This window comes from Poecile atricapillus, chromosome 33 (assembly GCF_030490865.1).
Source record: "Poecile atricapillus isolate bPoeAtr1 chromosome 33, bPoeAtr1.hap1, whole genome shotgun sequence".
NCBI classification, from domain to species: domain Eukaryota; kingdom Metazoa; phylum Chordata; class Aves; order Passeriformes; family Paridae; genus Poecile; species Poecile atricapillus.
The window spans coordinates 1,524,221-1,538,555 of NC_081281.1; the positions used below are offsets into that span (position 1 = coordinate 1,524,221).

Genomic DNA, 14,335 nt, shown 5'->3' on the forward strand with positions numbered 1-14,335 from the left:
CTCCACAATTCCCATTTTTCCTGCACAATTCCCACTTTTCCCTCCACAATTCCCACTTTTCCCTCCACAATTCCCATTTTTCCTGCACAATTCCCATTTTCCCTCCACAATTCCCATTTTTCCCTACAATAAATCCCAGAATTCCCATTTTTCCTCCACAATTCCCATTTTTCCTGCACAATTCCCACTTTCCCTGCACAATTCCCACTTTTCCCTACAATAAACCCCGGAATTCCCATTTTTCCTGCACAATTCCCATTTTCCTTTCACAATTCCCATTTTTCCCTCCACAATTCCCACTTTTCCCTCCACAATTCCCACTTTTCCTGAACAATTCCCACTTTTCCCTGCACAATTCCCATTTTTCCTGCACAATTCCCATTTTTCCCTCCACAATTCCCACTTTTCCTGCACAATTCCCATTTTTCCCCACAATAAATCCCAGAATTCCCATTTTTCCCTCCACAATTCCCACTTTTCCTGCACAATTCCCACTTTTCCCTACAATAAACCCCAGAATTCCCATTTTCCCTCCACAATTCCCATTTTCCCTACCATAAACCCCACAATTCCCACTTTTCCCTCCACAATTCCCATTTTTCCTGCAAAATTCCCATTTTTCCTGCACAATTCCCATTTTCCCTCCACAATTCCCACTTTTCCTGCACAATTCCCACTTTTCCCTCCACAATTCCCACTTTTCCTGCACAATTCCCATTTTTCCCTCGAGAATTCCCATTTTCCCTCCACAATTCCCATTTTTCCCTACAATAAACTCCACAATTCCCATTTTTCCCTGCAAAATTCCCAATTTTTCCTGCACAATTCTCATTTTTCCCTACAATAAACCCCAGAATTCCCATTTTTACCTCCACAATTCCCATTTTTCCTGCACAATTCCCATTTTTCCTGCACAATTCCCACTTTTCCCTCCACAATTCCCAATTTTCCCTACAATAAACCCCAGAATTCCCATTTTTCCTGCACAATTCCCACTTTTCCCTACAATAACCCCCACAATTCCCATTTTTCCCCCCCTGGAATCCCACAAAGAATTCCCAAAATTCCTCCCCGCGATGAAACCGGGCTAAAAAGCCGGAAAATTCCCGGGAATGCCGAGGAATTTTTGGGAATTTTTTCCCAGAATAAGGAGCTGAAGAACCGGCTGGCGGCTTCCGAGGGGCAGCAGAAACCCGGGAATGTTCGGAATTCCCAGCTGGAATCGCAGCTGGAAGAGCTCCGGGATCGGCTCCAGGCTGAGGAGAGGTACCCCATCCCAAATTCCCAAATTTATCCCGGAATTCCCGGAGAAAACGGGAAAAAAATCCTTGGAATGGGTTGGGAGGGGAAGAAATCCCAAAAATCCGGAAAAATCTGTGAAAAATCCGTAAAAAATCTATTAAAAATTGGGAAAAATCTGTAAAAATCTGGGAAAAATCCATAAAAAATCCGTAAAAAATCCATTTAAAAATCCATGAGAATTTTGGAAAAATCCATAAGAAAAAATCCGTAAAAAATCCATTAAAAATCCATAAAAATTTGGGAAAAATCTGCAAAAATTTGGGAAAAATTTGGGAAAAATCCATTAAAAAAATCCATTAAAAATTCGTTTAAAAATCTGTTTAAAAATCTGTTAAAATTTGGGAAAAATCCATAAAAATCCATAAAAATCCTTAAAAAAAATGTCCCTAAAAATCCATAAAAAATCTGTAAAAAATCCATTAAAAAATCCATAAAAAATTGGGAAAAATCTGTAAAAATTTGGGAAAAATCCATAAAAATCCATAAAAATCCTTAAAAAAATATTCCTAAAAATCCATAAAAAATCCATAAAAATTTGGGAAAAATCCATAAAAATTTGGGAAAAATCTGTAAAAGTTCATAAAAAATCCATTAAAAATTCGTTTAAAAATCTGTTAAAAAATCTCTAAAAATTTGGGAAAAATCCATAAAAATCCATAAAAATCCTTAAAAAAATATCCCTAAAAATCCATTAAAAAGCTGTAAAAAGTCCATAAAATTTTGGGAAAAATCCATAAAAAATCCGTAAAAAATCCATTAAAAAATCCATAAAAAATTGGGAAAAATCTGTAAAAATTTGAGAAAAATCTGTAAAAATCCATTAAAAATTCCATTAAAAATCCATTAAAAATTCCATTTAAAAATCCATAAAATTTGGGGAAAAATCTGTAAAAATCCATTAAAAGTCCGTTAAAAAATCCGTTAAAAAATCCATAAAAAATTGGGAAAAATCTGTAGAAATTCATAAAAATCCTTTAAAAAAAATCCCTAAAAAATCCATTAAAATTTGGGAAAAATCCATAAAAATTCATAAAAATCCTTTAAAAAAAAGTCTCTAAAAATCCATAAAAAATCCTTCAAAATTTGGGAAAAATCCATAAAAATCCATGAAAAATCCGTGAAAAATCTGTAAAAATTTTGGAAAAATCCATAAAAATCCATAAAAATCCTTAAAAAAATATTCCTAAAAATCCATAAAAAATCCATAAAAATTTGGGAAAAATCCATAAAAATTTGGGAAAAATCTGTAAAAGTTCATAAAAAATCCATTAAAAATTCGTTTAAAAATCTGTTAAAAAATCTGTAAAAATTTGGGAAAAATCCATAAAAATCCATAAAAATCCTTAAAAAAATATCCCTAAAAATCCATTAAAAAGCCGTAAAAAGTCCATAAAAATTTGGGAAAAATCCATAAAAAATCCGTAAAAAATCCATAAAAAAATCCATAAAAAATTGGGAAAAATCTGTAAAAATTTGAGAAAAATCTGTAAAAATCCATTAAAAATTCCATTAAAAATCCATTAAAAATTCCATTTAAAAATCCATAAAATTTGGGGAAAAATCTGTAAAAATCCATTAAAAATCTGTTAAAAAATCCGTAAAAATCTGTAAAAAATTTGGGAAAAATTGGTAAAAATTCATTAAAAATTCCATTAAAAATCCATTAAAAATTCCATTTAAAAATCCATTAAAAATTCCATTTAAAAATCCATAAAATTTGGGGAAAAATCTGTAAAAATCCATTAAAAATCCGTTTAAAAAATCCGTTAAAAATCTGTAAAAAATTTGGGAAAAATTGGTAAAAATTCATTAAAAATTCCATTAAAAATCCATTAAAAATTCCATTTAAAAATCCATGAAATTTGGGGGAAAATCTGTAAAAATCCATTAAAAATCCGTTAAAAAATCTGTTAAAAAATCCATAAAAAATTGGGAAAAATCTGTAGAAATTCATAAAAATCCTTTAAAAAAAATCCCTAAAAAATCCATTAAAATTTGGGAAAAATCCATAAAAATTCATAAAAATCCTTAAAAAAAAAGTCTCTAAAAATCCATAAAAAATCCTTCAAAATTTGGGAAAAATCCATAAAAATCCATGAAAAATCCATGAAAAATCCGTAAAAATTTGGGAAGAATCCATAAAAATCCATAAAAATCCTTAAAAAAAATATCCCTAAAAATCCATAAAAAATCCGTAAAAAATCCATAAAAATTTGGGAAAAATCCATAAAAATTTGGGAAAAATTTGTAAAAATCCATTAAAAAATCCATTAAAAATCCGTGAAAATCTGGGAAAAAATCTGTTAAAAATCCATTAAAATTCCTAAAAAATCAGTTAAAAATCCATTAAAGAATCCTAAAAAAATCAGTTAAAAATTCCATAAAAATTAAAAAAAAAAAAATTAAAAGTCCCTAAAAAATCCATAAAAATTCCAAAAAAATCCGCAAAAAATCCCTAAAAAATGTGTAAAAAATCCATAAAAAATCCACAAAAAATCCCTAAAAAATCTGTAAAAATTCCAAAAAAACCCACAAAAAATTCCTTAAAAATCCGTAAAAATTCCTAAAAAATCCACAAAAAATTCCTTCAAAAATCCATAAAAATTCCTAAAAAATCCACAAAAAATTCCTTAAAAATCCGTAAAAATTCCAAAAAAATCCACCAAAAAATTCCTTAAAAAATCTGTAAAAATTCCTAAAAAATCCACAAAAAATCCCTAAAAAATCCTAAAAAAATCCATAAAAATCCCAAAAAAATTCTGTAAAAAATCCATAAAAATTCCTAAAAAAAATCCACAAAAAAATTCCTTAAAAAATCCGTAAAAATTCCAAAAAAATCCACAAAAAATCCATAAAAAACCCGTAAAAATTCCTAAAAAATCCACAAAAAATCTGTAAAAAAATCCATAAAAAATCCTAAAAAAAAATCCATAAAAAATTCCTTAAAAATCCGTAAAAATTCCAAAAAAATCCGCAAAAAAATTCCTAAAAAATCCGTAAAAAATCCATAAAAAATCCACAAAAAATTCCTTAAAAATCTGTAAAAATTCCTAAAAAATCCACAGAAAATTCCTAAAAAATCCACAAAAAATTCCTTAAAAATCCGTAAAAAATCCATAAAAAATCCACAAAAAATTCCTTAAAAATCTGTAAAAATTCCTAAAAAATCCACAAAAAAATCCCTAAAAAATCCGTAAAAATTCCTAAAAAATCCACAAAAAATTCCTAAAAAATCTGTAAAAATTCCAAAAAAATCCACAAAAAATCTCTAAAAAATCTGTAAAAAATTCCTAAAAAATCCACAAAAAATTCCTTAAAAATCCATTAAAATTCCTAAAAAATCCACAAAAAAATCCCTAAAAAATCTGTAAAAAATCCATAAAAAATCCACAAAAAATCCCTAAAAAATCCGTAAAAATTCCTAAAAAATCCACCAAAAAATTCCCTAAAAAATCTGTAAAAAATCCATAAAAATTCCAAAAAAATCCACAAAAAATTCCTTAAAAATCCGTAAAAATTCCTAAAAAATCCACCAAAAAATCCCTAAAAAATCTGTAAAAAATCCATAAAAAATCCTAAAAAAATCCCTAAAAATCCCCCCAAAAATTCTGTAAAAAATCCATAAAAATTCTGTAAAAAATCAGTTAAAAATCCATAAAAAATCCATAAGAATTCCTAAAAAATCCACAAAAAATCCATAAAAAATCCGTAAAAATTCCTAAAAAATCCACAAAAAAATCTGTAAAAAAATCCATAAAAACTCCTTAAAAAATCCATAAAAATCCCCCAAAAAATCGGTTAAAAATCCATAAAAAATCCATAAAAATTCCGAAAAAATTCCTAAAAAAACCCCATAAAAATTCCTAAAAAATTCCATAAAAACTCCTAAAAAAATCCATAAAAATCCCCCAAAAAATCAGTTAAAAATCCTTAAAAAATCCATAAAAATTCTGTAAAAATTCCTAAAAAAATCCATAAAAACTCCTAAAAACATCCATAAAAATCCCCAAAAATCAGTTAAAAATCCATTAAAATTCTGTAAAAATTACATAAAAATTCCTAAAAAAATCCATTAAAGTTCTGTAAAAATTCCTAAAAAAATCCATAAAAATTCCTAAAAAATTCCATAAAAACTCCTAAAAAAATCCATAAAAATCCCCCAAAAATCAGTTAAAAATCCTTAAAAAATCCATAAAAATCAGTTAAAAATCCATTAAAAATCCATAAAAAATACTAAAAAATCCACAAAAAAATCCCTAAAAAATCTGTGAGAAATCCATAAAAATTCCTAAAAAAATCCCTAAAAATCCCCAAAAAAATTCTATAAAAAATCCATAAAAATTCCAGAAAATTCCCTCGGAATTCCGGAGTGGGAAAAATCCCTGGAATTTGGTTTTTCCATAGGGAGAAGAGCGTCCTGCTCTCATCCAACCGGAAGCTGGAGAGGAAGATGAAGGAATTGTCGCTGCAGTTGGACGAGGAGCGGCGCAGCAGCGACAGCCAAAGGGATCAGGTGGGGCCGGAATTCCGGGAAAAATCATGGATTGGGAAGGGTTGATCCCGGAAATCCTGGGCAAGGTTGGATTGGGAATTCTGGGATGGGTTGGATGGGAAAAAAATTCCTTAAAAATCCTGAAAATGTTCCTTTAGAAATGGTTTATAATTGGTTTAATATTCCTTTAAAATTCTATTTAAAAGCCCTTAAAAATTCTGTAAAATTCCCTTTCAAATTCCATAAAATTCCCTTTCAAATTCTATTAAAAATCCCTTAAAAATTCCATAAAATTCCCTTTCAAATTCCTTTAAAATTCCATAAAATCCTTTAAAAATTCTGTAAAATTCCCTTTAAAATTCCAAAAAATTCCCTTAAAAATCCCTTAAAAATCCCATAAAATTCTCTTAAAAATTCCCTTTAAAATTCCCATAAAAATTCCATAAAAATTCCATAAAATTCCCTTTAAAATTTCCTTTAAAATTCCCATTAAAATTCCATTTTAAATTCCCTTTAAAATCCCTTTAAAATCCCATAAAATTCCCATAAAAATTCCCATTGAAATCCCATAAAATTCCCTTTAAAATCCCTTAAAAATCCCTTAAAATTCCATAAAATTTCCCTTAAAATCCCTCAAAAATTCCATAAAATTCCCTTTAAAATTCCCTTAAAAATCTCTTAAAAATCCCATAAAAATCCCCTAAAAATCCCATAAAATTCCCTTTAAAATCCCTAAAAAAATCCCCTAAAAATCCCTAAAAATTCCCTCACAAACCAGAGCCCTTCCCACCCACCCGGGATTCTCCTGACCCTTCCCAAAATTCCCAAATTCCCGGAATTCCCAGCTGAGCCTGCGGGTGAAGGCCCTGAAGCGTCAGGTGGACGAATCCGAGGAGGAAATCGAACGCTTGGAAAACGCCCGGAAAAAATCCCAGCGGGATCTGGAGGAGCAGCAGGAGCTGAACGAGCAACTCCAGAGACGCCTGAAATCCATGGAAAAGGAAGCCTGGTAATCCAAATCCTTCCCAAATCCATGGAATTCTGGAATCTCTGGGAAAAAATCTGGAATTCATTGAAAAAAACCATGAAAATCCAAAATTCATCAAAAAATCCACGAAATTCCGTGGAAATTCCTGCCTGGAAAAGCCTGAAATCCATGGAAAAGGAAGCCTGGTAATCCAAATCCTTCCCAAATCCATGGAATTCTGGAATTTGTGGGAAAAAATCTGAAATTCAGCAAAAAAACCACGAAAATCCGAAATTCATTGAAAAAATCCACGAAAATCCGTGGAAATTCCCACCTGGAAAAGCCTGAAATCCATGGAAAAGGAACCTGGGAATCCAAATCCTTCCCAAATCCATGGAATTCTGGAATCCCTGGGAAAAAATCTGAAATTCATTGAAAAATCCATGAAAATCCGTGGGAATTCCCACCTGGAAAAGCCTGAAATCCATGGAAAAGGAAGCCTGGGAATCCAAATCCTTCCCAAATCCATGGAATTCTGGAATCTGTGGGAAAAAATCTGGAATTCATTGAAAAATCACAAAAATCCGTGGGAATTCCCACCTGGAAAAGCCTGAAATCCATGGAAAAGGAATCCTGGGAATCCAAATCCTTCCCAAATCCATGGAATTCATGGAATTCATGGGAAAGATCCCTAAATCCAGTGGGAAAGTTCTTAAATCCATTAAAAAAAAATCAAAATTCATTGGAAATATCAAAAATCTGTGGAAAAAACTGGGAATTCCATGGGAAAAAACCCCAGAATTCCGTGGAAAAACCCCAGAATTCCTTGGGAAAAAACCCCAGAATTCCATGGGAAAAAACCCCAGAATTCCATGGAAAAAAACCCCAGAATTCCATGGGAAAAAAAAATATAATTCCATGAGAAAAACCCAGAATTCCATGGAAAAGGCCGGGAATTCCATAGAAAAAAACAATATTCCATGGAAAAGGCCAGGAATTCCTTGGGAAAGGTCAGGAATTCCATGGAAAAAGTGGGGAATTCCTGGGGAAAAACTCCAGAATTCCATAGAAAAAACCCCAGAATTCCATGGAAAACCCCAGAATTCCTTGGGAAAAGCCGGGAATTCCATGGAAAATGCCGGGAATTCCATGGAAAATGCTGGGAATTCCATAGAAAAACCCCCAGAATTCCATGGAAAACCCCAGAATTCCTTGGGAAAAGCTGGGAATTCCCTGGAAAATGCCTGGAATTCCATGGAAAATGCCAGGAATTCCATGGAAAATGCCGGGAATTCCCTGGAAAATGCCTGGAATTCCATGGAAAATGCCGGAATGTTCCCCGCAGGCGCCGGGCCGTGGATTCCGCGCTCCAGGACGAGCGGCTGAGCTCGGATGAGGAATTCGGATCGGCCGCCTTCGCCTCCCTCCTGAGCGAGGCCAACCTGCAGGCCAGCTCCTGCTGAGCCCGGAATGCCGGGAATGACGGGAATGACGGGAATTCTGGGAATGATGGGAATGACGGGAATGACGGGAATGCCAGGAATGACGGGAATGACGGAAATTTCGGGAGTGCCAGGAATGACGGGAATGACCGGAATGCCGGAGCTGCCGTCGAGAGCTGGGATTGGTTCCGGGATCGGCTCCGGGATCAATCCCGATCTGGGATCGGCTCCAGGATCAGCCCCCTCCTGCTGATTCCTGGGAATTCCAGTCGGGGCTGGATCCGGGATCGGCTCCGGGATCGGCTCCGGGATCGGCTCCAGGATCAATCCCGATCTGGGATCAGCTCCAGGATCAGCCCCCTCCTGATTCCCGGGAATTCCAGCCGGGATCGGCTCCAGGATCAGCTCCGGGATCAGCTCTGGGATCAATCCCGATCTGGGATCGGCTCCAGGATCAGTCCTGACCTGGGATCGGCTCCCTCCTTCTGATTCCCGGGAATTCCAGCCGGGATCGGCTCCAGGATCAATCCCAATCTGGGATCGGCTCCAGGATCAGCCTCCTGCTGATTCCTGGGAATTCCAGCCGGGATCGGCTCCGGGATCGGCTCCGGGATCAATCCCGATCTGGGATCGGCTCCAGGATCAATCCCGATCTGGGATTGGCTCCAGGATCAGCCCCCTCCTGCTGATTCCCGGGAATTCCAGTCGGGGCTGGATCCGGGATCGGCTCCGGGATCGGTTCCAGGATCAATCCCGATCTGGGATCAGCCCCTGGATCAGCCCCCTACTCCTGATTCCCGGGAATTCTGGGGGGGTTGGATCCGGGATTGGCTCCAGGATCAATCCCGATCTGGGATCGGCTCCAGGATCAGCCCCCTCCCAATTCCCGGGAATTCCAGCCGGGATCGGCTCCGGGATCAGCTCCGGGATCGGCTCCAGGATCTCACCCCTCCTGCTGATTCCTGGGAATTCCAGCCGGGATCAGCTCGAGGATCAATCCCGATCTGGGATCGGCTCCAGGATCAGCCCCCTCCTGATTCCCGGGAATTCCAGCTGGGGTTGGATCCGGGATCAGCTCCGGGATCAGCTCGAGGATCAATCCCAATCTGGGATCAGCCCCTGGATCAGCCCCCTGCTCCTGATTCCCGGGAATTCCAGCTGGGGTTGGATCTGGGATCAGCTCCGGGATCAATCCTGACCTGGGATCAGCCCCCTCCTGCTGATTCCTGGGAATTCCCAGGATTGGATCCAGGAATTCCAGCCGGGATCAGCCCCGGAATTCCAGCCAGGATTGGATCCAGGATCAGCCCCAGGAATTCCAGCCGGGATCAGCCCCAGAATTCCAGCCGGGATTGGATCTGGGATCAGCCCCGGAATTCCAGCCAGGATCAGCCCCGGAATTCCAGCCAGGATTGGATTTGGGATCAGCCCCGGAATTCCAGCCAGGATCAGCCCCGGAATTCCAGCCAGGATTGGATCCGGGATCAGCCCCGGAATTCCAGCCGGGATCAGCCCCAAGAATTCCAGCCAGGATTGGATCCGGGATCAGCCCCGGGAATTCCAGCCGGGATCAGCCCCAGGAATTCCAGCCAGGATTGGATTTGGGATCAGCCCCAGGATTCCAGCCGGGATCAGCCCCAGAATTCCAGCCGGGATTGGATCCGGGATCAGCCCCGGAATTCCAGCCGGGATCAGCCCCGGGATGCGGCTGCTCCATGGGAAAAAATTCCACGAAGGAAAGAGGGGCTGGGACCCCCTTGGGGACCTCCTGATTCCCAGGAATTCCCAGGAATATCCAGGAATTCCCAGGAATTCCTGGAATTTCTCAGCACCTGGAATAACTTTGGTGGAATCCTGGGATTTCCCAGATTTGGGAATTTTATTTCCACCCCTCCCTTGGGCTCCTCCCGAAGGTGTTTGGAATAAAATTCAGCGCTTTGAAGGGAATCGTTTGGAATTTTTTGGGAATTCTGGGTGGGATTTGGGAATTCTCAAGCAGGAATTGTCGGGAATTCTGAGTGGGAATTCTCCGGAATTCTGGGTGGGAATGTTTGGAAAATCTCGGGAATTTGTGGGGGAAATTTTTGGGAATTCTGGGTGGGAACGCCCCAAAGTTCCCCAAAACTCTGGAATTTCCTAAAATTCCACAGGCACGGATTTGCCCCAGCTTTTCCCCCACTTTTATCCCGGTTTTCCCCAATTTTATCCCATTTTTATCCCAATTTTCCCCCAATTTTCCCCAATTTTTATCCCAATTTTCCCCCACTTTTATCCCAATTTTTATCCCAATTTTCCCCCAATTTTTATCCCAATTTTCCCCCACTTTTATCCCAATTTTTATCCCAATTTTCCCCCAATTTTTATCCCAATTTTCCCCCACTTTCATCCCAATTTTTATCTCAATTTTATCCCAATTTCCCCCAATTTTTATCCCAACTTTATCCCAATATTCCCCCACTTTTATCCCAATTTTCCCCCACTTTTATCCCAATTTTATACCAGTTTTTATCCCAACTTTATCCCAATTTTAATCCACTTTTATCCCAATTTTCCCCCAATTTTTATCCCAATTTTATCCCCACTTTTATCGAAACTTTATCCCAATTTTATCCCAATTTTTATCCCAATTTTCCCCAGTTTTTATCCCAATTTTCCACCAATTTTTATCCAAATTTTCCCCCAGTTTTATCCCAATTTTATCCCAGTTTTATCCCAATTTTATCCCAATTTTATCCCAATTTTTATCCCAATTTTCCCCCAATTTTATCCCAATTTCCCCCACTTTTATCCCAATTTTCGCTCAATTTTTTTTCCAATTTCCTCACAGTTTTCCCCCAATTTTTATCCCAATTTTTCCCCCACTTTTATCCCAATTTTCCTGCACTTTCATCCCAATTTTATCCCAATTTTCCCCCAATTTTTCTCCCAATTTTCTCCCAATTTTTATCTCAATTTTATCCCAATTTTCCCCCACTTTTATCCCAATTTTTACCCCAATTTTCCCCAAATTCCCTCCCTTTTGTGGGCGTGGCCTCTTTCTCCAGTGGGCGTGGCCTCACCTCACCCCATACCCAGCCATGCCCATATATGGGCACACCAAGGGGGCGTGGCCAAACCGGCAACACCGGGGGCGTGGCCAAAAGGGGGCGTGGCCAGGCAAGGACCCATTTCATGGAGTGGGCGTGGCCAAAGGGGGCGGGACCAAAGGGGGCGTGGCCACCACGGGTCCATTTCGCGGGCAGAGTGGGCGTGGCCAAAGGGGGGCGTGGCCAAAGGGGGCATGGCCAAAGGGGGCGTGGCCAGAAGGGGGCGTGGCCACCACTGATCCATTTTTTCGAGTGGGCGTGGCCAAAGGGGCGTGGCCGAGTGGGCGTGGCCAAGGGGGCGTGACCAACACGGCTTCGTTTCGTGGGTGGAGTGGGCGTGGCCAAACGGGGCGTGGCCACCACGGATCCATTTTCCGGGAGTGGGCGTGGCCAAAGGGGCGTGGCCAAAGGGGCGTGGCCATAGGGGCATAGTCAGAGGGGGCGTGGCTACCACTGAGCCATTTTGGGTGAGTGGGCGTGGTCAAGGGGGCGTGGCCAAAGTGGGACGTAGTCAAAGGGGGCGTGGCCACCACGGAGCCATTTTTTGTGAGTGGACGTGGACAAAGGGGCGTGACCAAAGGGGGGCGTGGTCAAAGGGGGCGTGGCTACCACTGAGCCATTTTGGGTGAGTGGGCGTGGCCAAGGGGGCGTGGCCAAAGGGGCGTGATCAAATGGGTGCCCAAAGGGGGCGTGGCCACCACGGATCCATTTTGGGAGTGGGCGTGGCCAAAGGGGCGTGGCCAAAGGGGGCGTGGCCACCACGGACCCAATTGGGAGTGGGCGTGGCCAAAGAGGCGTGGCCAAATGGGGCATGGCCAAATATCCGTTTTGGAGGAGTGGGCGTGGCCAGAGTGGGCGTGGCCAGCACGGCTCCATTTCGCGGGTGGAATGGGCGTGGCCAAGGGGGCGTGGCCAAGGGGGCGTGGCCAAAGGGGTGACCAAAGGGGGCGTGGCCACCACGGATCCATTTTTGGGGGGAGTGGGCGTGGCCAAAGGGGGCGTGGTCACCTCATCAATTTTGGGGGTGGGCGTGGCCAGAGGGGGCGTGGCCACATCGGATCCATTTTGGGGGAGTGGGCGTGGCCAGAGGGGGCGTGGCCACATCGAATCCGTAAGGGGGCGTGGTAAAATGGGGCGTGGCCAAAATAGGCGTGGCCAGGGTGTCCAAAGAGGGCGTGGCCACTACCAAGCCATTTTGAGTGAGTGGGCGTGGCCAAAGGGGGCGTGGCCAAAGGGGGCGTGGCCAAAGGGGCCGTGGCCACCATGGATCCATTTTGGGGGAGTGGGCGTGGCCAAAAGGGGCGTGGCCACCACGGATCCATTTTGGGTGAGTGGGCGTGGCCAAAGAGGGGGCGTGGCCAAAGAGGGGGCGTGACCACACCATCCGTTTGGGGAGGGGGCGTGGCCAGAGGGGGCGTGGTCAGAGTGGGCGCTGCCACCTCGGCTCCATTTCGGGAGTGGGCGTGACCAAAAGGGGCGTGGCCAGAGTGGGCGTGGCCTTCGCGGCTCCGTTTCGATAGTGGGCGTGGCCAAGGGGGGCGTGGCCACCAGGGCTCCATATCAGGAGTGGGCGTGGCCTCGGTGGGCGTGGCCAAAGGGGGCGTGGCCACCATGGCTCCATATCGGGAGTGGGCGTGGCCTCGGCGGGCGTGGCCTCGTGGGCGTGGCCAAAGAGGCGTGGCCAGTGGTGTCCAAAGGGGGCGTGGCCATCACGGCTCCGTTCGGGGGGGGGGGTGGGCGTGGCCAAAGGGGCGTGGCCAAAGGGGCACGGCAAAAGGGGTGTCAAAAGGGGGCGTGGCCGAGTGGCGTGGCCAAAGGGGCATGGCCAAAGGGGCGTGGCCACCACAGATCCATTTTGGGGGAGTGGGCGTGGCCAAAGGGGGCGTGGCCACATCGGATCCACTTGGGGGAGTGGGCGTGGTCAAAGGGGGCGTGGCCAACCCATGTCCATTTCGGGTGTGGGCGTGGCCTCGGGTGGGCGTGGCCTCGGGGGCGTGGCCAAAGAGGCGTGGCCAAAGGGGTGTCCAAAGGGGACGTGGCCACCACGGATCCATTGGGGGGAGCGGGCGTGGCCAGAGGGGTCGTGGCCAGAGGGGTCGTGGCCAGAGGGGGCGTGGCCAGAGGGGGCGTGGCCAGAGGGGGCGTGGCCACCACTGAGCCATTTTTGTGAGTGGGCGTGGCCAAATGGGGCGTGGCCAAAGGGGCACGGCAAAAGGGGTGTCAAAAGGGGGCGTGGCCGAGTGGGCGTGGTCAAAGGGGGCGTGGCCACCTCAGATCCATTTTTGGGGAGTGGGCGTGGCCAGAGGGGGCGTGGCCAACCAGGAACAATTTCGCGGTCCGGGGTGGGCGTGGCCAAAGGGGGCGTGGCCATATGGATCAATTTTGGGGGAGTGGGCGTGGCCAAAGGGGGCGTGGCCACATCGGATCCATTTCGCGGGTGGAATGGGCGTGGCCAGAGTGGGCGTGGCCATCGCGGCTCCATTTCGGGGTGGGCGTGTCCAGAGTGGGCATGGCCACCACGGCTCCATTTCGGGGGTGGGCGTGGCCAAAGGGGGACGTGGCCAGAGTGGGCGTGGCCATCGCGGCTCCGTTTCGAGAGTGGGCGTGGCCAAATGGGGAGTGGCCACCAGGGCTCAATATCGGGAGTGGGCGTGGCCTCGGTGGGCGTGGCCAAAGAGGCGTGACCAGGGTGCCCAAAGGGGGCGTGGCCATCACGGCTCCGTTCGGGTAGTGGGCGTGGCCAAAGGGGCGTGGCCAAGGGGGCACGGCAAAAGGGGTGTCAAAAGGGGGCGTGGCCAAAGGGGCGTGGCAAAAGGGGGCGTGGCCACTACAGATCCATTTTTGGGGAGTGGGCGTGGTCAAAGGGGGCGTGGCCAAAGGGGTCGTGGCCACCACAGCTCCATTTCGCGGTGGGGGTGGGCGTGGCCAGAGTGGGCGTGGCCTCGGTGGGCGTGGCGAACCCGGGTCTATTTCGGGGGTGGGCGTGGTCTCGGGTGGGCGTGGCGAACCCGGGTCTATTTCGGGGGTGGGCGTGGTCTCGGGTGGG

General features: G+C 43.6%; 1 protein-coding gene across 4 annotated transcripts in view; it reads left to right on the forward strand.

Annotated features, from left to right (window-relative positions):
• Window positions 1-14,335, forward strand: part of CGN (cingulin) — a 72,424-nt gene that overhangs the window by 55,101 nt on the left and 2,988 nt on the right. For 3 of the 4 annotated variants that reach the window (XM_058860624.1, XM_058860621.1, XM_058860623.1), the window contains exons 18-21: window positions 1,145-1,266; window positions 5,707-5,815; window positions 6,640-6,803; window positions 8,107-8,322. In XM_058860624.1, coding sequence (XP_058716607.1) covers window positions 1,145-1,266; window positions 5,707-5,815; window positions 6,640-6,803; window positions 8,107-8,224 — 513 coding nt within the window. In that variant the 3' untranslated portion in view covers window positions 8,225-8,322. Of the gene's footprint in view, window positions 1-1,144; window positions 1,267-5,706; window positions 5,816-6,639; window positions 6,804-8,106; window positions 8,323-14,335 lie in introns of those variants that run through there. The other variant, XM_058860622.1, reaches the window with a different exon arrangement.